The 27,099-nt window shown below is 38.8% G+C and overlaps 1 protein-coding gene across 1 annotated transcript in view; it reads right to left on the minus strand.

Annotated features, from left to right (window-relative positions):
* The window catches only part of UNC79 (unc-79 homolog, NALCN channel complex subunit), a 220,807-nt gene that overhangs the window by 113,881 nt on the left and 79,827 nt on the right, over nucleotides 1-27,099 (minus strand). Inside the window, exons 13-20 of the mRNA XM_040256595.1 lie at nucleotides 18,598-18,788; nucleotides 17,785-17,908; nucleotides 17,162-17,302; nucleotides 14,453-14,674; nucleotides 12,255-12,482; nucleotides 7,377-7,518; nucleotides 757-836; nucleotides 524-672 (exon numbers count right to left, since the gene is read on the minus strand). Of these exons, the coding sequence (XP_040112529.1) occupies nucleotides 524-672; nucleotides 757-836; nucleotides 7,377-7,518; nucleotides 12,255-12,482; nucleotides 14,453-14,674; nucleotides 17,162-17,302; nucleotides 17,785-17,908; nucleotides 18,598-18,788 (1,277 nt within the window). The remainder of the gene's footprint in view (nucleotides 1-523; nucleotides 673-756; nucleotides 837-7,376; nucleotides 7,519-12,254; nucleotides 12,483-14,452; nucleotides 14,675-17,161; nucleotides 17,303-17,784; nucleotides 17,909-18,597; nucleotides 18,789-27,099) is intronic.

Genomic DNA, 27,099 nt, shown 5'->3' on the forward strand with positions numbered 1-27,099 from the left:
TACTTATTTCTAAGAACACTGTAACAGTTATTTTAAGGTTGTCAGGAAGAAAATAATTAGTAAATCTAGGACAATGTTTTATTATTTTTCTCAAAATGCTTCAGCAATCTCTAAAAAATAACTTTTCAGACAATATATGGAGAGATTTAGATGCTTATTAGCAGTACTACTTCAAGTAAGATGTTGAGTCTTACTCAGTTGTACTTGGTATCTATTAACTTATATCAATTGACATTTTTCTAGCATACACTATATTCTTAAGTCATCTAACAATTAAAAGGCATACAATAATCCTTATTTTGCCTTTTTTACTTCTACAGTATCTAGCAAATTACTATTCCTCATATTGATATACTTAAAAAATTAGACTATATAAAAGAAATGAAAGTAGTTCCTATAGGCAAATTAGTCTGTCTTGACTAAGAGAAATAACCCAATGAGTTGATAAGCCTTATTCTAACACTGATTTTCACAGACGAAATCTAAAATAGAAACAGACAAAAACACTATTAGGAAGACATACCTTGCAATTAGCATATGATCCTGAATATAGGCTAAAAATTGAGGATGATCTTTTCTAGCAATGTACAAACACTCTCCATGTAGACAGAGGATCTTCAGGCAATTGAGCATGTTAAAAAGAATGTCTGGCTCTTCAAACTTAGCCATTTCCTATGCAAAGAACCACATGTTTACTGAGTTATCACAAATGGCAATGCTACCAAATAAAATATTCAAATATCTCAAAAAATATACCTGGAAAATGGTGTATATTAGTCTCAACGTTACTGGAAGCTGCTGGTAGCAAAACTTTCTTTCAGTATCATTCTTTATTGCTAGGAAGAAATAATTACACACAAGTTAGCACAACTCTTTTCTCCATCATTCATGAATTATCAAGACAATAAAATGAAAAGAAGTAAATATGTAAATAGAATATATTAAAAATAGTCATGGAAAGTGTCTCTTTGCTCTCCAAGTAAGCATACATGCTTTCGTAATGCAAGTGCAGGAAAGATAGGTTTAGGATCCTCAGCTTCCAACTTCCACTGTGTATTCAGATATCTTTCATTCCCTGAAGCAACCCCAGCCCAGCACTATGCTCCTGTGAGCACCTAGTTCCACTGATACCTGGAGGGGCCTAGGGCTTGGCTAGGTTTGCCTTCCTATTTGAAAGGGAGATAGTATAGTGTGAAAACGTTAATCATTCAGTCATGTCTGACTCTTTATGACCCCATGGACTGTAGCCCGCCAGGCTCCTCTCCATGGAATTTCCCAGGCAGGAATACTGGAGTGGATTGCCATTTCCTTCTCCAGGGGATCTTCCTAACCCAGGGATCAAACCTGGGCCTCCTGCATTGAAGGCAGATTCTTTACCATCTGAGACACTGGGGAAGGCAGGTATTAAAGAGAGAAGTGAGCTTCCCTGGTAGCTCAGATGGTAAAGAATCTACTTACAGTGCAGGAAGGGCTTGATTCCTGGGTCAGGAAGATCCCCTGGAGAAGGGAATGGCTACCCATTCCAGAATTCTTCCTGGAGAATTTCATGGACAGAGGACCTGATGGGCTACACAGTCCTTGGGGTCAGAAATAGTAGGACATGACTGAGCAACTGAGCAACTAACACTTCCACTTTCTTTTTCACTTTCAAAGAGACATATGCAAGTTGTACCCCAGGATTCACATGTATCCTTTTCACACATGCACAGGACTTACTCTTGCAAAAACAGGATACTTTTAAAGACTTGAGAATATTTAAGTGAGAACTATTAATGGTTTTATCTTCTTGTGAAGATCTCTAAAAAGACCTTTGCCTCTATAGTTGGGGGTGGGTTGGGGGTGGCTTAAGGAAGGTATATTGTAAATGAGGCATGCCAGAGAAAAGAATTCACAAGTTAATTTTCAAATGTAGAAACTAGTGTAAAATGTTTTGAAATCACTATTATAAGTTTTGGCAATTCCTAGAATGAGAGATACTGGGAGTCAAACCATCTTTGTCTAGCATAAAATTTTTTTTTAATATTTTTAATGGAGGACATATCTGACTACTGTAAGAAATAGGTGCCAGGCCACAAAACAAGAAACAGGAAATATTCTAGAAAGAGGAGGAAACCACAGAACATATATCAATAGAGCATTCCTCTAATCTCTGACAGAAGAGCTCAAGAACCCCTCCTGAAGACCCACAAAGCAGAAGCAGGACGAGGGTGCTCAGCAGCACGGAAGGCTGGTCTTGGAAAATAATTCCTCTTCCCGGAGGAAACAAGTTATAACTGTGTCCTGCAAATAGCAGAAAGTAAGAGAGGAAAAATAGACCAGAAACTGTGACCAGAGCCTGACGTGGTGTTTGGGAGAGACGAACAGAACAAATGTTTAGGTAAGTGGAGCTCACAAACAATTAAGCACAAGGGAAGTTTAATTTATAAAAATCAATTGCTTGATTTTAACCATTATTCAAATGGCAATTAATTTATTTGTGCACTATGTTGGGTTAGAAAAATCTATTTACACAGAAAGAGTACAGATTATTAGATCGTAAGTGAAATCCATCAACCTGCCAGACTTAACACTGTACTACAAAGCTACGGTCATCAAGACAGTGTGGTACTGACACAAAGACAGAAATATAGATCAATGGAACAAAATAGAAAGCTCAGAGATAAATCCACACACCTGTGGATACCTTATCTTTGACAAAGGAGGCAAAAATATACAATGAAGAAAAGGCAGTATCTTTAGCAGTGGTGCTGGGAAAGCTGGTCAACCACTTGTAAAAGAATGAAACTAGAACACTATCTAACACCATACACAAAAATAAACTCAAAATGGATTAAAGATTTAAATGTAAGACCAGAAACTATAAAACTCTTAGAGGAAAACATAGGCAAAATACTCTGACATAAATCACAGCAAGATTCCTCTATGACTTACTTCCCAGAGTAATGGAAATAAAAACAAAAATAAACAAATGGGACCTAATTAAACTTAAAAGCTTTTGTACAATGAAGGAAACTATAAGCAAGGTGAAAAGGCAGCCTTCAGAATGGGAGAACATAATAGCAAATGAAGCAACTGACAAAGAATTAATCTCTAAAATATAGAAGCAGCTTCTGCAGCTCAACTGCAGAAAAATAAATGATCCAATTAAAAAATGGGCCAAAGAATTAAACAGACATTTCTCCAAAGAAGACATACAAATGACTAACAAACACATGAAAAGATGGTCAACATCACTCATTATCAGTTCAGTTCAGTTCAGTTCAGTCGCTCAGTCATGTCCAACTCTTTTCGACCCCATGAATCGTAGCACTCCAGGCCTCCCTGTCCATCACCAACGCCCGGAGTTCACTCAGACTCACGTCCATTGAGTCCGTGATGCCATCCAGCCATCTCATCCTCGGTCGTCCCCTTCTCCTCCTGCCCCCAATCCCTCCCAGCATCAGAGTCTTTTCCAATGAGTCAACTCTTCGCATGAGGTGGCCGAAGGACTGGAGTTTCAGCTTTAGCATCATTCCTTCCAAAGAAATCTCAGGGCTGATCTCCTTCAGAATGGACTGGTTGGATCTCCTTGCAGTCCAAGGGACTCTCAAGAGTCTTCTCCAACACCACAGTTCAAAAGCATCAGTTCTTCAGCGCTCAGCCTTCTTCACAGTCCAACTCTCACATCCATTCATGACCACTGGAAAAACCATACCCTTGACTAGACGGACCTTAGTCGGCAAAGTAATGTCTCTGCTTTTGAATATACTATCTAGGTTGGTCATAACTTTTCTTCCAAGGAGTAAGTGTCTTTTAATTTCATGGCTGCAGTCACCATCTGCAGTGATTTTGGAGCCCCAAAAAATAAAGTCTGACACTGTTTCCACTGTTTCCCCATCTATTTCCCATGAAGTGATGGGACCGGATGCCATGATCTTCGTTTTCTGAATGTTGAGCTTTAAGCCAACTTTTTTGCTCTCCTCTTTCACTTTCATCAAGAGGCTTTTTCGCTCCTCTTCACTTTCTGCCATAAGGGTGGTGTCATCTGCATATGTGAGGTTATTGATATTTCTCCCGGCAGTCTTGATTCCAGCTTGTGTTTCTTCCAGTCCAGCGTTTCTCATGATATACTCTGCATATAAATTAAATAAGCAGGGTGACAATACACAGCCTTGATGTACTCCTTTTCCTATTTGCAACCAGTCTGTTGTTCCATGTCCAGTTCTAACTGTTGCTTCCTGACCTGCATACAGATTTCTCAAGAGGCAGGTTAGGTGGTCTGGTATTCCCATCTCTCTCAGAATTTTCCACAGTTTTATTGTGATCCACACAGTCAAAGGCTTTGGCATAATCAATCAATAAAGCAGAAATAGATGTTTTTCTGGAACTCTCTTGATTTTTCCATGATCCAGTGGATGTTGGCAATTTGATCTCTGGTTCCTCTGCCTTTTCTAAATCCAGCTTGAACATCAGGGAGTTCTCGGTTCACGTATTGCTAAAGCCTGGCTTGGAGAATTTGGATGCAAATCAAAACCACAATGAGGTACCATCTCACGCCGGTCAGCATGGCCACCACCACAAAGTCTACAAGCAATAAATGCTGGAGAGGGTGTGGAGAAAAGGGAACCCTCTCACACTGTTGGTGGGAATGCAAACTAGTACAGCCACTATGGAAAACAGTGTGGAGATTCCTTTAAAAACTGGAACTAGAAATAGATCTGCCATACTACCCAGGAATCCCACTGCTGGGCATACACAACAAGGAAACCAGAAGTGAAAGAGACACATGTACCCCAGTGTTCATCGCAGCACTGTTTACAACAGTCAGGAGATGGAAGCAACCTAGATGTCCATCAGCAGACAAATGGATAAGGAAGTTGTGGTACATATATGCAGTGGAATATTACTCAGCTATTTTTAAAAAAAGAACACATTTGAGTTAGTTCTAATGAGGTGGATGAAACTGGAGCCTATTATATAGAGTGAAATAAGTCAGAAAGCATATTAATCCACTATATGGAATTTAGAAAGATGGTAACGATGACCCTATAGACAACACTGCAAAAGAGATACAGATGTAAAGAACAGACTTTTAACCTATGTGGAAGAAGGCAAGGGTCAGACTATATGAGAGAATAGCACTGAAACATGAATATTACCATATGTAAAACAGATGACCAGTACAAGTTTGATGCATGAAGCAGAGCACTCAAAGCTGGTGCTCTGGGACACCCAGAGGGATGGGGTAGGGAGGGTGATGGGAGGGGGGTTCAGGATGGTGGGACACATGAACACCCATGGCTGATTCATGTCGACGTATGGCAAAAACCACCACAATATTGTAAAGTAATTACCCTCCAATTAAAATAAATAAATAAAAATTTTAAAAAAGACTAAATCCACCATGTGGCTTTCAGAGAAAAAAAAAAAAAAAGTGAAATCCATGCTTTCCTTAGGCATTAATTCCTGATAGAAACATGGCTTGGGCCTCAGCCTTGGCAAATAATTAGTAAATCTAAGTAAACCCAGAGACGCAGGTTCTAGTCTCATCCCTGCCACTAACTAGTTGCACAATATTTGGGTTACCAATTTCCAGTCTCCCATCCCAAGTATACCCAGGATCAAGGGTGAGCAGGTGGAGCTCATTTCACTGTGTTTGTATTTCAACTCCTCAGATGACCCTGATGCTCCATCACATTTTGGAATCATGTTGAGCATAAAGTATAAATCAGGAGTGAACAACACGAGCTACATGATCACAAGCAAGATGCTCAACGATCCTGCATGTACTTTCCTCATCCACAAAGTGAGAAGGCTGACCTAGATCGGCAGGCTTCAAATCTCTTTCCATGAAATCCTTTGTTGAAACAGAATCTTACTTAGAACTCCAACATATGAAATAGCACAAGATAGAGCACCCTGGTTGAAGCAGGGTGGGGAGCCTGGATCTTCTCATCCTTTGCCCACATCTTCTCACCAACTGCCACCCAATTAAGGATGGTCAAAAGAAAACACAGAGATTTATAACCTCTAGTACACACTGAGAACCAATAAAGTAGGTGATCTCAGGTGTTCCCTTATCTAAGTGTCAATGGTTCTAAATAGTGTGAGTCAATATTTTGTTTGTCTGTGTGTGTGCCAGTCGTGTCTGACTCTTTGCAACCCCATGGACTATAGCCTGCCTGGCTCCTCTGTTCCTGGGATTCTCCAAGCAAGAATATTGGGGTGGGTTACCATTTCATCCTCCAGAGGATCTTTCTGACCCAGGGATCAAGCCCATGTCTCATGCACTGGCAAGCAGATTCTCTACCACTTTAGCCACCCTGGAAGTCAATATATTCACCCTCAACTAAATATTTATACAGTTCCTACTGAAGCAGTGAGTTCCAACCAAGCAGTTTGTACCAGCAATGTAGTTACCCTGGTCTGATCAGATGCCCCATGAGCTGAAAAGAAGCCCCCAAAATAGTTATTTAATGTTTGCTGTTCACTGAAGGGGTGATGGAAAGCCTGTGCTTTCCAAACTTTGGTTCTGGGGAGCGGGTCCCCCAGGGGCCAGTTATACCTACAGTTCAGGATTGTGGAAGCAGGAAGATACAAATTCAGAGAGTGCCACAGTGCAGATCCAGAAACCAGACTTTGCCAGAGGGATGTGAGGTCACACCCTAAATTCCTGAAACCCCTTCAGAGTTTGAAGAGCTGGAGATGATTTCATGGGGGCCTGTTCCTGCCATCTTGCTGCTCCCAGTTAGCCTACACAGAGCCTTTAAGCAAACTAGAATGAGAACATCCCCCTTCCCAGCTGAGCAGAGCCAACCAAGTAGCCTGAGAGTATGATTCGTACAGCTGCTCACGATGAGCCCATCCAAGGTCCCAGCCAAAGCCCTGGGGCGCAGCTTTGGCCACCTCTATCCAAAAGCACTGTGCTTTGGCCAAATGACCTGAGTCGCTCTCAAGAGTGCTGCCACCCTCCACTTGGTTGCTGTTGTTTAGTCGCTCAGTCGTGTCTGACTCTGTGACCCCATGGACTGTAGCACACCAGGCTTCCCTGTCCTTCACTGTCTCCCAGAGTTTGGCCCTTGAACCTTAGCTCACAGCTACTTCTCCATAGAGAACACGATTCACTGAACACGATTCAGTGTGGAGATGCTGCCTTCACTGACAGGGTGGGTTTTTGTCGCTCACAAGCTCCTATTGCCAGAAACATGCTCAGGGACTTCTGCTCCATCAGAAGCACACCCTGGATCTGTTCACTTCATAATCTTGAGAGAAATGGTTCATGTGCACCAGTCTGAACTTGCCCAAGTCTAGAGTAGTCTAAGCAACCCAGGTCCTGAATGTTAGTACAGACTGGGTGGGATGTGCCCACTACTCCCAATAAGCCACAGGCCACCTACCAGCATGTTCCATGGGCTCGGGGCGGCTGCCAGGGTTCTCCTCACGCTTGTTCACTGGATTCTCCTCCTCCTCACCTTCAGGGCCTATAATAAACTCTGGTCTGGAGGAAAGGAGGCTATCTTCAAGGCTGTCTGTGGGCTCCTGAAACAAACATGACAAGTAGCTGGATGAGCAGCCCTTCGGGGATGTGAAGTCCCTCTTAGTTCAACAAAAGTAGGTGAGCACCTGCTGGTCCCAGGCCCTGTGCTGAACCCCGGGGGGAGCACTGCCTCCATAATGGTTATTGGCATAATGGTTAAAGGACATTTAGATCAGCTATTTTTTGAAACATTTTCATTAGCTTAAAATACATATGGGAAAAAAAATCTTAAAAACATTGTTAAACTTCCTAGGCTCACTTTCTCACCTCTGCTTTAATTCCTGTGCTTGTCTCAATACCTAGTAATTCCAACCCATGCTGATTTTGTTCACTAACAGTACTTAATTAGCAGAGAATAATAAGGGGTTCACGTCAATATGTGTGTGTGTGCTCAGTCGTATCTGACTCTCTGTGACCCCATGGACTGTAGCCAGCCAGGCTCCTCTCTCTGTCCATGGGATTTCCCAGGCAAAAATACTGTAATGGATTGCCATTTCCTACTCCAGGGGATCTTCTCAATTCAACAGTTGAACCTGCTTTTCTTGTGTCTCCTGCATTGACAGAAAAATTCTTTACCACTGCACCACCTGGAAAGCCCTCACATCAGCATATTTGGATACAACTGGTGGCTGGGGGAAGTCAAATTTTTCAGAGCAGGATATTTCTATAACATGCGAGTTAAAGAGAGCTTGGTATACCTACCCAAGTGTTCATCAACAGATGAACAAATAGACAAAATGTAGCAAACATATACAATGGAATATTATTCACTCATAAAGGAAAGAAATCCTGACACACGATACAATATGAATGGACCTTGAGGACATTATGCCAGGCTTCCCAGGTGGCACTAGTGGTAAAGAATCCAGCTGCCAATGCAGGAGACACAAGAGACACGGATTTGATACATAGGTTGGGAAGATCCCCTAGAGTAGGAAATGCCAACCCACTCCAGTATTCTTCCCTGGGAAATCCCATGGATAGAGGAGCCTGACGGGCTACAGTCCATGGCATCACAGAGAGTGGGATGCAACCAAGCACTTGAGCACAAAGACATTATGCTAAGTGAAATAAGCTGGTCATAAAAGGATTAATATTGTATGATTCCACTTATATGAGGTATCTATAGGAGTCAAAGTCATAGAAACAGAAAGTAAAATGGTATTCTCCAGAGTTAAGGGGAGGGAGGGATGAGAATTATTGTTTGATGGGTATAGAGTTTCTGTTTTGCAAGATGAAAATATTATAAAGATTGGCTATACAACAATGTGAATATACTTAACACCACATCTGTATATATACAGATATATAATAAGCTGAAAAATGAGTGGAAGAGATTTGAAAAGAAAGAGAGAGAGAATACATACTAGGTATGGCTGCTATTTAAAATATCCATCTCTAGTTATCCTCCTATTCCAGTTTTATTCTTTCTTTGAAGTTCTACCTTCAAATATCCTCTTTTAAAATCATCCTGTTTTAGGGGAAAGGTTGGGGGGAGTTTGGGATTAATATATACACACTGCTGCTGCAACCCACTCCAGTGTTCTTGCCTGGAGAATCCCAGGGACGGGAAGGCCTGGTGGGCTGCCGTCTATGGGGTCACACAGAGTCGGACACAACTGAAGCAACTTAGCTTAGCAGTCGTGTCTGACTCTGTGTGACCCCATAGATGGCAGCCCACCAGGCTTCACCGTCCCTGGGATTCTCCAGGCAAGAACACTGGAGTGGGTTGCCATTTCCTTCTCCAATGCATGAACGTGAAAAGTGAACGTGAAGTCACTCAGTCATGTTTGACTCTTCATGACCCCATGGACTGCAGCCTACCAGGCTCCTCCGTCCATGGGATTTTCCAGGCAAGAGTACTGGGGTGGGGTGCCATTGCTTTCTCTGAATGTATATAAAACAGATAATCAATAAGGACCTACTGTATAGCACAGGGAACTCTACTCAGTATTCTATAACAACCTGTATGGGAAAAGAATCTGAAAAAGAATGGTTATATGTATATGCATAATTTAATCACTTTGCTGTACACTTGAAACTAAACAATGCTGTAAATCAACTATACTCCAATATAAAATAAAACTTAAAACTTTTAAAAAATAAATTTTTAAAATATCCTCCTTATTTAACACTTTAACCAGTAAAAATTTGAAGAATTACTTGATTGCCAGCTCAAAGGAAGCAGGTAAAGATTGATGGGATATACAAAGGGATACTGATGGGATACAAAAGAAGAAAAAATTCAGAGCTAAAATGGTGTCTGGGAAGGTTCTGAAGAATATCCTTGCCAGCTTCAGTTTTGATGAGACTGGCCCTGTTCCTAGGTCACCCATGAACAAGATGTTAAGTTAAATTACAAACTGAGTTCCATAAAATTCAATACGGTGCATACTGAGTCTTCTGCATATACCCAGTAACTCACCTATAATTCTCTGTAAATGGCAATATCATCAGTTCCCAGACCACAAAACATGGATTTATCCTCAATTTTTCCAACTCTAAACACTAACTAGGGACTTCCCTGGCAGTCCAGTGGTCAAGACTCTGCACTTTCGCTACAGTACACACAGGTTCAATCCCTAGTCAGGGAACTAGATCCTACATGCTACACAACACAGATGGAAAAAACAAAACAAAACAAAACACTAACTAAACACCAAGTGCTGTCAATTCTCTTTTCTAAAAATCCATCAGTCCCGTGACTTCTCCTCATCACCACCATCACTACCTTCGTTCAGGCTGCCCTGTTTCTTCCCTGCTGCTGCTGCTGCTGCTAAGTCGCTTCAGTCATGTCCAACTCTGTGCGACCCCATAGATGGTAGCCCACCAGGCTCCCCCGTCCCTGAGTGACCAATTAATCTTCTGACTAGATTCCTGTTCCGGATATCCAAATCCTCTTATCTCTCTCCTCCACTGGCAGAATTTCTCAAATTCATCAAATTATAGCAGCACCCTGATTAAAATTCTTCAGGATTCCCCCACTATCACTGAGATAAAACCCATACTTCTTAGTCTAGCAGACACAGCCTTTAATAAATGTGATTTTAAAATAGACCCTACCTTTCTCTCCTTTTCTATCTTTTTCTCTGCTCTATCAACAATGACCTATACAGTTTCCTGAGTAAATCATCATCCTCTTTCCTCTGTATCATTTAAGCAGAGAGCTTCCTAGGTCTCTAAGGGCTTCTTTTCTATCACTTTCATTTCATTAACTCCATTCTTCCTTCATAGAGGCACTCAGAACCCATCTCCTCTGGGAAGACCTTGCTCACCTCTAACACATGTCTAACCTGGACTCGTCCCTTTTCTGTTCTCTCATAACTACCTAATTCATCTCTCTCTCATTATGCTCATCACTCTGTCTTATGGTGTTTCATTTACTTAAACATCTTCCTGACTAGACATTAAGTTAAATGATGTTCTCAAACCATCTATTACTGTGACTGTTGTAGGTAATAGATGTAAACTATATTCCCAATGAGTTTACAAGACCATATCGCAGGAATAGTACATTGTGACAAGTAAGACTAATGAGTTACATGAGCTAAAAGGTATTTAAAAACTGAAGAAACACTTTACTACATGTATACTAGACCTCAAAAGAATTTTTTTTTATGAAGTCACTTTCTACCTATACAAACACTGGGGGAAGAAAAAGAGAAGATGTGGAACACTGGCTTGAATGATTCAGGTTCATCCACCTATGATGGTATGAGGGTGGTGATGTATGTATTTAAGATGGTAAATAGCCCAAACAGGGAATAACTAATATATGAAGTAGCTAATTTATGGCATATATTAGCTATTCCCTATTTAAACCTTTTCTTAAAAAGCAGAAAATGAAATGAAAGCTTTATTGGTTGTTGACAGAGTCAATGAATTTTACACACTGAGGTTAAATCAGGAATTTTCATGTCTACATCCAATCTACCTACTCAATATTTGATGTATATATTTTGTAGTATTCACTGTTACCTAAACTTTGTAGCAAAACATTGTGATAAAATTATTTCAAGAATACCAGTAAAATTCATTTTGCTATACAGTAGAAACTAACAGGCAATGGCACCCCACTCCAGTACTCTTGCCTGGAAAATCCCATGGACGGAGGAGCCTGGTAGGCTGCAGTCCATGGGGTCGCTAAGAGTCGGACACGACTGAGCGACTTCACTTTCAATTCTCACTTTCATGCATTGGAGAAGGAAATGGCAACCCACTCCAGTGTTCTTGCCTGGAGAATCCCAGGGACAGGGTAGCCTGGTGGGCTGCTGTCTACAGGGTCACGCAGAGTCGGACACGACTGAAGCGACTTAGCAGCAGCAGCAGAAACTAACACACCATTGTAAAGCAACTTTAGTTCAATGAAAATTAATTTAAAATATTAAATTGTTGCCAGGATGAAAAATAAGAATACCACTAATGCATTGTATTTATGAAAACTGTATGAATAAATATGTTACAACCATAACTCAAGATATTATAAAGTAAAAAAATAAATAATTTATCAAAAAAAAAAAAGAATTCTAACTCAAGATTTCTGTGTAAGATAGCTTCATTTCATATCTATTACCAGGAGCCTGAGTTGGTGAAAGGAACAGGGAAACTTTCTTTTAACACAATTGCACATGTTACCCAGCATGGAGCATAAGGTAATACTGGGGAAGATTCATTCCACCATCTATGGCAGTCTTGACTACTATTATTCATGGATCATCTCATTTCTTCAACTGCTTACCACCAGTCGGCTTTCTTCTTTGGGAGCCAGTCTCTCCAGGAGTTCACAAGCAAGCTGATAGCAGAGAATACTAGATTGACATAAGTTACACTCAATTGCTTTTTCTTCTTTCTGGCAGGTGTGGGAGCCCCCCCAGGGGGCTTGGAAGACATTGTTTATAATGGAAATAATGTCCTTTGATAAGCTGTGCTCAAAACCCATTGTGATCCCATCATCTTGCAACTCCATCTGAAAGATATCAAAAAAAGGCCGAAAAAAAAAAAAAAAGGAGGAGTTTGATCCTTTTGTTCAGTATTCTATTGGCACTCTAATTGGGGATAATTTTCACTAATTGATGACAATATTAAATTATTTAAAGATAACACACCTTGCAGACCATGACTATACATTGCTTTCCATGGACTCTTCTAAAAAGAATGTAACACAATACAAAGTAATGGAAATTATGTTTAATTCATGTAAGACATTTAAAAGAGGGTTCTTTTTTAAACCCATCACTTTGTGAGATGTTAAACATTTTAAAATGTTGCTCCTCACCCAATGTCCAGATCTTGGTTTCTAAATACCTTTATCCACTAAAGGAACCAGAACTCCTGGGAAAAATGGCTGATTCCAGGAAAAATATAAAATGAGCTTGGAACATTTTAACATGAAAGACATTAAGGAAGTATTCACAGAATGATGGGTGTATGTCAAAAGAACACAGAAGCCAATTTGAAGGGCCTCCCATTGGCCAAATATGAGTCTCAAAATAAATAATTATAGTAATGGATTTTAGCTCACTGAACAAAATAAGAATTCATGAGTAAACTTGGGTATAAGTAGATTAAACAAATAAATATCAATATTAAATAGAGAGGGGGAACCTGCTTCTTCAGTAGAATTCCAGCTAATAAATTAGAAGAAATGATGGAATTGGAAAATTATCATTTGGTAACCATCATAATAAAAATCAGTTCAGAAATAAATCACCCATGGATGCTAAAACTAGGTGAAAGCCTGATGAGAAATGGGAAATCGGTCTTAAAGTAGCTCTCTATAAGTTAGTTACTAATTACAAAGGGGTAAGTAGTGACTTTGTAGTAGAGAAATCACTTTAACCAAGTTATCACCACCTGAAATGGGACATTATCATGTCATGTGCCTCCTGATATCAGACATTGAAAACAATATAAAATCAAATCTGTAGCATGACTGACAAGAGTGCTGAACGCAAATTGATTCATAAGGAAACATCAAACTCATATTGAGAAATATTCTATAAAATAACTGGACTGTACTCTTCAGAAATGTCAAGAATATGACAGATAAAGGCTGAAGAACTGTCCTGAAATAGAGAAGACTAAAGGGTCAGGACAAATCGTTGCAATGAATGATACTAGATTAAGTCCTCAATCAAATATCACTTTTTTCTTTTGCTATAAAGATGATATGATTATTATATCAATTTTAATGAATAATTTCTGTAAGCTTGATAATATATAATAGTCATAACAATATTAATTTCCTGATTTTGACAACTGTATGTGGTTCTGTAAAAGAATGCCATTTTTTAGAAAATACACTCTAAAGGATTTAAGGATAAAGGGATATCCTGTGTGCAACTTACTTTCAAATGGTTCATTAAAAAAATTCTGCAATTAACACATACATATATAGACTAAGAGAGAGAGAAGAGAAATAAATGTGATCAATGTTAACATTCAGAGAATTTAGGGGGAAAGTATTTGGGAATTTTTTGTACTATTCTTTCAACTTTTCTGCAAGTCTCAAATTATTTCAAAATAAAAAATTAAGAAGAAATGATCCATGACCAAAGCCTTTTCTAAACTTCCCTGTTAAAATTAGCTTCAAAAATCAATTTATATTAAAATCAGCCCATCACTATAGAGTTATATCTTGCTCTTGCCAAAACCAGAATTACCCAGTTTGTTCACCAAGTTTTTTTCAACAGAATCAATTCTAACAATGCTAAAACTCATATCCACTCTCATATGTCAACATCATTGCAGATATTCAATGATTGCAAATATTTTTCAGGCTGTTTAGAAAATCCCCATAGACGTTTCTGAAATGTCCTGAGTAATACTGCATCATTTCAGTAAGTGTGAAGATGCCCAACATAAAGAAAGAATCACTATACAGTGCTTCCCCTCATTCTTCACCTCTGAACTAAAGGAAGTTCATGCTTCAGCTACCTGCTTCAGGAGAAGATCAAACATGAGGATGAAACAATTTAGATTCATTTCATCATCTTCACAATCAAAGTCAATAGTCCTTCCTCCTTGGTGTCCAAAATTCTTGAAAGGACTACGAAATGGACTACGCATAGGACTCCGAAATGGACTCTGAAAAGGACTATGAAATGGACTCAGCATATTGTGCTGAACTCGTCGACCAGGATCAGAGGCAACACTCACCTATAAAAAAGAAAATTAACACATATAAGTGAACTCATAGAAGTTCAAATGGCTGTACAAAATACTTGAGGATGCTGTGGAAGGTATTTCCAGCTGTCACACTGATTTCCTTCCTTAGCCAATGGAATTACTACCTCCAAATCCCATGCATCTTCTCAAAACATAAAAATAAGAAATAAAATCATCCAAACTTTCTAGTTGTCAGGTAAATGACACATCATCACCCTGAAGAATGAAGGCAGCCTCTTTGCCATTATATTTTTCATCCCACCAACATTTCCAACTAAACTAAATTGTCTGCATCTATCTAATACCATAACCTGAACAATGACAACTTCCAGAAGTAAAGCATTGCAAATCAATTTTAGAATCATTAGCACAGAATCTCAGATTGACTGGTGAAAGAAGAATGGTCTCTGACAATAATGATTATTATACTATCATGAGACCACAATACATCAAGCCCATTGCAGCAGTTATTTTCCATTTGTGAACCAACTCTTCCCCCACAAAAGGCCCTCATTGCCCTTTTCTGTCCTGGTCTATGCCCAAGGATGCCAAGAGCTGAGTCTCCTCTGGCCCTCTTGCTGGATGGCTTCCAGCTGGGTTCAGTTAACGAGAAGCACCAGCAGAAGACCTGAAGTTGGCAGAGAGAGAGGCAGGAGTATTCCTCTCCACCACCTGGCTCCTCTGATGCTACATTTCTGCAGCATCTCCATCCTCTCCAGTTCCTCTAGCCAGCCTTTCCCTATAGCTTCAGCTGCCAAAAGGCCCAGGAACACTTGTTCCTTCAGCTATAGGTATATAAAGGCTTCCTAGTGAACTACTGCTGGCCTCTGGGTGTCTCACCGACCCTATTGCCCCCTTAACCATTCCCATAACTCTATAGGCCAGGTATCCATTAAAGACTCTTCGTTAAACATCTGGGATGAATTCCATAGCAGGACCCTGACTGACATACCTGTACATCAGTCTCAAGTCATATTTTCTCTCTTTAAAATCTCTCTAATAATAAGAAAGCTCCTTGAACACCACATTTAAAGTAAAAAAGAAGAGTATCCCATTAGGAATCAGAATACCTGGATCATGATAGTGTTATCTACGGCAAATCACTTCAGTTCACTGAACCTCAGGTTAAGTAGTTGTAAAATGAGGATAATGAGTTCTTTCCAACTGCCTCACACAGTCCTCACACATCTTCACATGTGATGTCATTACATGTGAATACACTACATAGTATAAAGTGTTAATCATGTACTGTAATATTAAAGGTTATCAAAGAAAGAAATTAAATATTGGGCAGCTGGTTCCTATGAGGCGCATGAGCAAAGAAATAGTGATTTTTTTTTAAAAAAAAAGCATTTTAAAAGCATGAATCCTATGAGTATGATGGTATTATAAAATATCATTATTCTTGCCTGGAGAATTCCATGGACAGAGGAGCCTGACAGGCTACAGTCCAATAGGGTCACTAAGAGTTAGATACAACTGAAGCAACTTGGCACACATGTACAGAACTGTAACATATAGATGTAAATTCCCTGAATGGCTCTTGTGAGCATCATGACGTTCCTTGATCATTGACTATTAAAGACTAAAACAATTTTTTAGAAATAAAAGTAAATTTAAATTTTTAGAAAATTATAAAAATTTTTAAAAAGCACTAAATACAATCTATGATCTCATGATTTTGTTATGTTCTCTAATCCCTAGATAGCAGGTAGAATGACTGGAGGGTTGTGGTATACAGCAGGGAAGATGTTTTGGAGAGGCTAGATAGGACTAGTAGCCCAGAACAGTCCTCACCCACCACCAGCTGACAGTCAGCCTCTCCAAAGCTGATCATGGTCTGGGGATGTCAGTACAAGAGCAGAAACGTTATCCGGTCCTCCATAGAAAAGTTATCATAAACATCCAACAGCTTCCATATGCTTTAGACCAGACTATACTGACTTCTCTCATCCTCAAAGGCACAAAGGGATCAATAAGATGGGCTCACTTAGTTCACAGTGACAGTATCACTTACAGTCACCACTAGTTGATCATTTTTTCCCAAAACACAGTAAAAAAAAAAAAACATACAAACAACAATATCCAAACTCCTCATTCCCAAAGTAAAGCACTGATCTGCCCAGTACCTGGGAAGAATTCTTCTTCACCAGAAAACCAAAAAAAAAAAAGGAGTAGTACCCCTACAAGCTACTTTGTTTTGGTTTATCAAGGGGAGAGATAGCTAACAGAGATGTGTAGGAGAAAAACTCAAAGGAAAATGAAAACTCAATAACTGATTATAGAATATATCAAATATATCTTAGATGGATGGTTTCTGTTATTCAATGTGCTTAAAAGGTTAATAGGGTGGGTGGGATAGGATAAAAAGGCATTTCCAGAGCAGTTTATGGTGATGCCACTTTAAGGCCCACTATAATTGACAAGAGTTTTCAAAATCTTAACAAGTAAGACAAAGACAATTATGGCAATAATTACCCTTCGAGCTGCAAGGTTCCCTGCCAGTTCATTGACTCTTGATTTTCTTTGATTTGCCAGTTCTTTGACAGAATTAACTCCATCAGAAAACATACTGATTAATAGCTGAAGCGGAACCATGATGTCTAACTCCGATAATACCTGGGGAAAAAAAGGCATATATCCCCCCAAAACATAAACTTTAAAACTCAAAAAAACTACATTTAGCACTTTTTCCTAAAGTGACCTATTGAACATAAGGACCTTAGCCTCACATATTCTATCTGCAGTTGTCCTCAATTTTATTCTACCTGCAGTTGTCCTCAATTTTTCATACTAAAAAATTCAAAGCTATCATCAAATATTTCTCCTCCTCCACCCTCCACATTGGATAAATTGCCATGTTCTTTCTAATAAAATTTCTAATAAAGTATCTCCTGACTGTCCCCTTCTTTCCACACCATTCTTGTTGCCTTGGTTCATTGCTTTTCTCCTGAACTGGTATAATCTGCAACCCATCTGCAATTAACAAACATACAGATTTACAGATTCTTTGGAACAACTCCCTGCTGCCCTACCTGAGGAGCTAAAGTTTATAAGCTAAAAGCTATTGCCCAAAATGATCAAAAGTATGATTCACTCACATGAAGCCACAGTAAAGCTTGTTCCTGCACGGAGGAAGGGTATCCTGTGAACCGACAACTAATAAAGCCAAACATCTCTTCCATTGAAAAAGGTAGAGGGCAAAGCTCAATGTCAAACATTTTGCTGGAAAGCAAAGCAACAAAAGTAAATAACCAATGGCCATATATTAGGGCTTACTGTTGTCTTCCCAACTATATCCTATTTGGGGAACCAAACATTTTAGATTAGTCTGAGTTCTGAACTGTTACTAGCATGTTTCATTTTACTGTAATAGCTTATGTCCTTAGAACAGATATGAATAATCCCTATGGTTGTTAATAACATTAGTGTTCATATTCATATTGGGTTTAATAAAAGGAATTGCATTTTCTAAGAAACTAGAGTTGCTCCTCAGCATCTTAAAACATGTCCCTTTGTACTTTTCCAACTTTATCCAAATCATAATTATATTTGAAGATAAACAATGTTTTTATTATATATTTTATTCATAAATAAACAATATCTATTTATTATCCCATCAGAACAAAATCCTTTCTGAACAATTACAGATCATCTTGGCACAATTTACAGCCATTGTTGTTCAGTCGCTCAGTCATGTCCGACCCCATGGGGTCACCGAATCAGACGCAACTAACCGACTGAAAACAACAACAACAAAAATTTCTATTTGAACATTCAAATTTCTCAACAGGCTTGTAAAAATTCTATGAGTTTATATAAAATGCTTAGCACAGTGCCTGGCACACAGTACATGCTTCATAAATGCTACATAACATTATAATTACGGTGACTTCATTAAACTACTTACCCACCTTAGTACTTCCCTGAATTCTTTTAACTGATTATCTGGGACTTCTGTTCTGATGGCTTCCAGCCATTCCGGCATGATGCACTCCCACACGGACTGACTGATCACATTGTAGGGGATCAGGCAGAGGATTCGGTTGAGACCTTCCTTCAGCTGAGTCACTGTGCTACAGGATTTATCCCAGTATCCACCAACCTGATGGGATTTCCACAGCCACAGGGTAAAAGAACAAAATGCACTTGTTACATTTATACCTAAGCAAATACTAAATGAAATGGGTACAGAGAAAGACCACAATCCATTACATCTGAAAGCTCTGCCAAGTATATTGAGTGAAGTTTGTGAAAAAACTACAAACCACCAGAATCCCTTAGTTTCCAAAAAGAAAACAGTTGCAAATAGATCCAAATACTGACCGGAGACTACACTTGAACTAATCTACTGCAGATTTTCCAAATCGTATGTGCATTAAAATTCCAAAAATTTATTCCTAGAACAATGAAGCTTTATTTCTAAGGTGTGACAAATCCCCTGCAAATATGTGCAGTTATACCTGCGTTTCAAAGGAACATAGATTTCTACTACCGTACATTTTTACTGGAGACTTTTCTTCATGGAAAATGAAGTGGCAGAGAGTACTCTTTTTTCCTACACTGCATATTCTGTCACAGTTTTTTTCCTAAGAATGTTCTAAAGCTGGTTGAATCCATGAGTTTTTTTTAATGGTTTTTTTTTTTTACTAATTAAGATAGTATATTAATTTTCTAAGGCAGAAAATCTTAAAATCACAACTTGAGGTTCTGTTTGTAATTCTGATTTTAGATAAATATATATTACTATCATATGTATCAAAGTAACAAAGGGTTGACTGGTCCTAGATCTTTACCATATAACACAAAATTGGGGGGAAACATTATTTTTCCCTTACAGTTTTACTGAGTTATGATTGACATACAGCAGTGTATAAGTTTAAAGTATGTAATATAATGATTTGACTTAGATACATCATGAAACAATTACTACAGTAGATATAGTGAACATCCGTCCCTGGAGGAAGGCATGGCAACCCACTCCAGTATTCTTGCCTGGAGAATCCCCATGGACAGAGGAGCCTGGCAGGCTACAGTCCATGGGGTCACAAAGAGTTGGACACGACTGAGTGACTAAGTACATCCCCCCATGTAGATACAAAATAAAAGAAATAGAAGGGTATTTTTCCCTTGTGATGAGAACTCTTAAAATGTACTCTCTTAACTTTGACATAAACAGCAATGTTAATTATATTTATCATGCTTTTATATTATATCCTGGTATTATAACTGAAATTTTGTACCTTTTGACTGCCTTCATCTAATTCCCCTTTCCCCCACCCCCACCGCCAGTGACCATAAATATGATCTCTTTTTCTGTGAGTTGGTTTGTTCCTTTTTGAAGTATGATTGACCTATAGCACCATGTTAGTTCCTGTTTTACAACATCAGTTCAGTTCAGTCGCTCAGTCATGTCCGATTCTTTGCAATCCCATGAACTGCAGCACACCAGGCCTCCCTGTCCATCACCAGCTCCCGGAGCCTACCCAAAGTCATGTCCATTGAGTCAGTGATGCCATTCAATCATCTCATCCTCTGTTGTCCCCTTCCCCTCCTGCCCTCAATCTTTCCATAGTGATTTGATATTTCTATATATTTCAAAATGATCACCACAATAAATCTAGTTATCATGCCACCATATGAAGACATTACATAGTTACTGACCCTATTCCCCTACACTGTACATTTCATATCTGTGACGCATTTATTTTGCAACTGGAAGTTTATACCTCTTAAACTTCCTCACCTATTTCTCTCTTCTCCCTAAACCTCCTCCCCTCTGGGAAACACTGTTTCTTCTTTGTATCTACAACTCTGTCTGTTTTGTTATGTTTATTAATTTGTTTTTTTAGGCTCCACATATAAGTGAAATCGTTCAGTATTTGTCTTTCTTTGACTTATTTCAGTTAGCATAATGCTCTGTAGGTTTATCCATGTTGTCATAAAAGGCAACATTCTTTTTTATTTTTTTGTGGTTGAGTAATATTCCATCATATATGTACCACATTTTTATACATTCATCTATCAATGGACACTTAGGTTGCTTCCATATCTTGTCTATTGTAAATAGTGCTGCAATTAATATAGGGGTGCATATATCTATCCTAATTAGTGTTTTTGCTTTCTTTGGGCAAAATGGCCAACAGTGGAGTTGCTGAATCATATGATAGTTCTATTTTTAAGTTTTTTGAGGAATTTCCATACCGTTTTCCATAGTGGATGCATCAATTTACAATCCCATAGACAGGGCACAAAAGTTTCCTTTTCTCCACATCCTCATCAGCACTTGCTATTTGTCATCTTTTTGGTAACAGCCATTCTGACAAGTATAAGGTGATATCTCATTGTGGTTTTGATTTGCACTTCCCTGATCATTAGTGATCTTGAGCATCTTTCCATGTCTCTGCTGGCCATTTGTATGTCGTCTTTGAAAAAATGTCTATTCAGGTTCTCTGGTCAATTTTAATCAGATTTTCTTATATTGAGTTGTACGAGTTCTTTGTGGGAGAAGGCAATGGCACCCCACTCCAGTACTCTTGCCTGGAAAATCCCATGGACGGAGGAGCCTGGAAGGCTGCAGTCCATGGGGTCGCTGAGGGTCGGACATGACTAAGTGACTTCACGTTCACTTTTCACTTTCCTGCACTGGAGAAGGAAATGGCAACCCACTCCAGTGTTCTTGCCTGGAGAATCCCAGGGACGGGGGAGGCTGGTAGGCTGCCGTCTATGGGGTCACACAGAGTCGGACACGACTGAAGTGACTTAGTGGTAGTAGTATGAGTTCTTTGTATATTTTGGATATTAACCCTCCATCAGACATATCATTTACAAATATCTCCTCCCATTCAGTATGTAGCCTCTTCCTTTTGCGAAAGTTTCCTTTGCTGTGCAAAAGCTTTTTAGTTTGATGTAGCCCCATGTGCTTATTTTTGCTTTTGTTTCCCTTGCTTAGGGGGACATATCTAAAAAATAGTATTAAGACTGATATCAAAGAGCATACTATCTATGATTTCTTTTAGACATTTTATGGGTTCAGTTTTTACATTTAAGTCTTTAATCCATTATGAATTTATTTTTGCATATAGTATGAAAAAGTAGTCCAATTTGATTCTTTTGCACATAACTGCCCAGTGTTTCCAATATCATTTATTGAACAGGCTGTTTCTTCCCCATTGTATATTCTTGCCTCCTTGGTCATAGATTAATTGTCCCAAAACTATCTTACTTTAAGTGAATTCAATTTTCAATATTTAATTTTCATATCTAAAATTCCACATCATTAAAACAAATCAATTCCATTTAAATTTCAAATATCTATTTAGCATCATATTGGCCAACATCCTAGATGACTGACTAGATACTACCAGGAAGTGACTGTATTTCTGAGATTGTTGTTGTTGTTAGGTACATAGACTCAGAAGAGCTAACACTGATAATGCTGAGATTGTTGGATGTAGCATTACTGAGGTCCCTTTGGCTGCTTAATTTATGCTTAAGTCATACAAAGGCCTATTGATTTTGAATCCCATTTTGAAACAGAGATACCTATGAAGATCCTAAGTTGTCAGTGACCAGACAATGGATCCTTTGATTTGGAAACGTTTTTATAATTAAGGAGATTTTAGAGAACTCTCACCCTAAATAAATGTTCTCTTATCAACTACGGGAGGACCAAACTGACAGATGCACACACACACAAAGCCACAGCTAGCTAAAAGGCTCCTTTAACATAATTCAAGAACAGAAATCAGATTTAGAAAGAAAATTAAAGCCCACACCCACCATAAATCCCCCTCTACCGTGTCCCTCCTACAAATGACCCAGTTGGAGGTTGACATTCAGAGCCTGGTAGCAGACATTATAAAGGCCTTCCCTCAGAAATTTAATTGGGCTAAAATAGAACAATCTACTCAGAGGAATGCAGTCTCAAACCTTTGTCACACAATTTATAAAAAATATTACAAAGGCACACAGCTCTAAATTTGCAAATCTCAGTTCATAGGAGTCTTTTCCAATTTAGCTGAAAATCTTGTCTCTGATATAAAAGAATTAATTCAAAGTAATGGAGTTGGGTGGGCAGGCCAGCTCCTTAATGTTATTATTGAGGCTGTCATCTAATGCTTTGAAGAATTAAAAATAAATGGCCTTGCCTTATTAATCGAGTATTTACAAAAAAGTAACTGTGTTTCTAGAAGAATCCCAAAGCTCATCTATCTTTCTTACCAGTTCCAAAGCCTCCCCTATTCACCTCAAGATGCTTACAGATATTATAAAAAGTCAGAACGAGGAAAAGGGACTGTCCTGCCCTTAAGAAGAAACACTTAAACAGTAATTGCCTTAGGCCTCAGCTTCCTCAGACAAGCTCCTCTGAGCTCTCTTCTCAACTGAGGCCTCAACTTGGACCTGTTAAAAACTTCAGATTCTCAACATGAATAATTTTTCCACCTCCCATAAATCTCCTCCCTCAAAATACCTGTAAAATTTCAGTGCTAACAAAAGAATCTGTTTGTCCCATCCAAAACCTTTTAATAGACAAACATGTCCTTGAAATGTCCTTAGACTGATATTTTACAAACTTGCATCTTTTCTCTCCCTCTCTGACACTTAAATCTTCTACCATTCAGCACTATCTTCTCAAGGATCTGAGAATCATCTCTATAAATGCAAAACATTCAAGGACATAAATGTGGCTCTCAGCCGAAGAGATGCCTTGCTTTTACTTATACTATTGCCTCTTGTCATAAAATAGGAGAAATTTATTTCTCCTCCTGATATTCATCAATTAACACTCCTCTTAACAAACCCCCAATGCCTTTTTCCTTAGCACTCTCCAGCCTTTAAAAAGTAACTTTTTAGTCAACTGAAACAACTATCTGAGGTTGAATCATAGACTCCATAAGATTACATATCAGGGCAAACAGAAAACCTCTTAAGGGTCTCCCCTACAAATATTGATTAAAAGTTTTATCCTTTATATGAAGCTAACAATTTGTTCCATCTTCAAGAAACATAATTTGAACAAAAGTAAGGCCAAGATGAAAACAAGCTCTTACATATACTAGTGAGTTTTGTATTACTGTGATAGTCTTTGCTATAATGTCTGTATTTGTAAGGAAGTGTTAGAGTCACTCAGTCATGTCCAACTCTGTGATCCCGTGGACTGTAGCCCACCAGGCAGGTCCTCTGTCCATGGAATTTTCCGGGGAAGAATACTGGAGTGGGTTGCCATTCCCTTCTCCAGGAGATCTTCCCAACCCAGGGCTCAAACCCAGGTCTCTTGCATTGCAGGTGGATTCTTTATCATCTGAGCCACCAGGGAAGCCCTTATGTACTTGGGTCCCTTATGTATATGTTTTTATATGTATGGTATGTATATACACTATTTTCTTCCTCTGGATGGTTTTGCCAAATTAATTTATTAAATTCCTTAAGAGATTTCTATTCTCAATAAGCTTTCTAGAAAACTAAGAGCTTATAAAATTAAATATTCCTAAAACCCTATGTCAGCAGGAAGAAGTTATAGAAGGTGGACTTTTCCCCCTAATGCCATAGATATGAAATGATATTGGACAAGTGGGGATTTGTAAGCAGCTTTTTGGCCCCTTCCTGTTTGCTTATTTGTTTTACGAATGGGATCACGCAGCAATTTAACCTAATTCCTGGCTTAATGCTTTCCTGAAGATACACCATGCTTTGCCTAATCTGTTGATTCTTTTCCCAGATTAAAAGAGGTAAGAATGAAGAGTTAAGTAGTTAAAAAATGACTAGCTTTCTACTTCCAGCAGCCCCCAAGGCAGATCCTACAGGCAGATCACATAAGCAATATACCATCTGAAGAGAAAGTCAGCCAGTCAGCACCCAATGGAGAATGATGCAGAACCCAACCTCCTGCCTTGATCATTCACTGAGATTCTCTCCCCTTTTTCCCTTTAAAAACTGTTATGGCTGGTCCCACCTAACACCAGTCAGAACAGCCATCATCCAAAGTCTACAAATAACAAATGCTGGAGTGGGTGTGAAGAAAAGGGAACCCTCCTACACTGTTGGTGGGAATGTAAGATGGTTCAACCACTGTGGAAAATAGTATGGAGGTTTTTCAAAAAACTAAAAATAAAATTACCATATGGTCCAGCAATCCTATTCCTGGACATATACTCAGACAAAACTGTAATTCAAGAAGATATATGCACCCTTATATTCACAACAGCACTACTCACAATAGTCAAAACATGGAAACAACCAAACATGCATCAATAGGTGAATGGGTAAAGAAGATGTGGTACATATATACAAAGGAATACTGGTGGTGGTGGTTTACTTGCTAAGTCGTGTCCAGCTCTTTGTGTCTGCCAGGCTCCTCTGTCCATGGGATTTCCCAGGCAACAGTACTGGAGTGGGTTGCCATTTCCTTCTCCAGCAGATCTTTCAGACCCAGGGACTGAATCAGAGTCTCCTGCTTTGCAGGGAGATTTTTACCGACTGAGTCACCAGGGAAGCCCACAACGGAATACTAATTAGCCATAAAAAAGAAATAATACCATTTGCAGCAACATGGATGCAACTACAGATTATCATGCTAAGTGAAGTAAATCAGAAAGTGAAAGACAAATACCATATGACATCACATGTGTAAAGTCTCAAATATGGAAATATGGCACAAATGAACCTACCTACAAATCAGAAATAGACTCACAGATATAGAGAACAGGCTTGTGGTTGCCAAGGGAGAGGGAGGTGAGGAAGAGAAGGACAGGGAATTTGGGAATAGTAGATATAAAGTATTATATATAGGGTGGGTAAACCACAAGGTCCTACTGTATAACACAGGGAACTATATTCAATATCTTATAATAAACATAATGGAAAAGAATATTAAAAAAAGAATGTTCACATGTGTATATCTGAGTCACTTTGCTGTAGACCAGAGATTGGCATGACATTATAAATCAACTATATGTCAACTAAAAAATTAAATTTAAAAAACTGTCATGCCTGAGCAGAATCTTCCAATTTGGTACTGGGAAATGAATTTGCTTTCTCCCCAGACTGCTGGCTTTTCTGATTAAAGCAATTTTTCCTTTCCACCAACACTTGACTCTCAAGTGTTGGTTTTTAAATGAAAGAAGAATGGAACTGGAGGAATCAACCTGCTTGACTTCAGGCTCTACTACAAAGCCACAGTCATCAAGACAGTATGGTACTGGCACAAAGACAGAAATATTGATCAATGGAACAAAATAGAAAGCCCAGAGATAAATCCATGCACCTATGGACACCTTATTTTCAACAAAGGAGGCAAGAATATACAATGGAGAAAAGACAATCTGTTTAACAAGTGGTGCTGGGAAAACTGGTCAACCACTCATAAAAGAATGAAACTAGAACACTTTCTAACACCGTACACAAAAATAAACTCAAAATGGATTAAAGATCTAAATGTAAGACCAGAAACTATAAAACTCTTAGAGGAGAACATAGGCAAAACACTCTCTGACATAAATCACAGCAGGATCCTCTATGACCCACCTCCCAGAATATTGGAAATAAAAGCAAAAATAAACAAATGGGACCTAATTAAACTTAAAAGCTTCTGCACAACAAAGGAAACCATAAGCAAGGTGAAAAGACAGCCTTCAGAATGGGGGAAAATAATAGCAAATGAAGCAACTGACAAAGAATTAATCTCAAAAATACACAAGCAACTCCTGCAGCTCAATTCCAGAAAAATAAACAACCCAATTAAAAAATGGGCCAAAGAACTAAACAGACATTTCTCCAAAGAAGACATACAGATGGCTAACAAACACATGAAAAGATGCTCAACATCACTCATTATCAGAGAAAAGCAAATCAAAACCACAATGAGGCACCATTTCACGCCAGTCAGAATGGCTGTGATCCAAAAGTCTACAAGCAATAAATGCTGGAGAGGGTGTGGAGAAAAGGAAACCCTCTCACACTGTTGGTGGGAATGCAAACTAGTATAGCCACTATGGAGAACGTGTGGAGATTCCTTAAAAAACTGGAAATGGAACTGCCATATGACCCAGCAATCCCACTACTGGGCATACACACCAAGGAAACCAGAATTGAAAGAGACACATGTACCCCAATGCTCATCACAGCACTGTTTATAATAGCCAGGACATGGAAGCAATCTAGATGTCCGTCAGCAGATGAATGGATAAGAAAGCTGTAGTAAGTATACACAATGAAGTATTACTCAGCCAGTATTACTCAGATGAATGGATAAGAAAGCTGTGGTACATATACACAATGAAGTATTACTAAGATAAGAAAGCTGTGGTACATATACACAATGAAGTATTACTGCTTTCTTATCCAGATGAATGGATAAGAAAGCAGATGAATGGATAAGAAAGATGAGCAAATGAGCAGATAAGAAAGATGAGAAA

This window comes from Oryx dammah, unplaced genomic scaffold (assembly GCF_014754425.2).
Source record: "Oryx dammah isolate SB20612 unplaced genomic scaffold, SCBI_Odam_1.1 HiC_scaffold_16, whole genome shotgun sequence".
Taxonomy (NCBI): Eukaryota; Metazoa; Chordata; class Mammalia; order Artiodactyla; family Bovidae; genus Oryx; species Oryx dammah.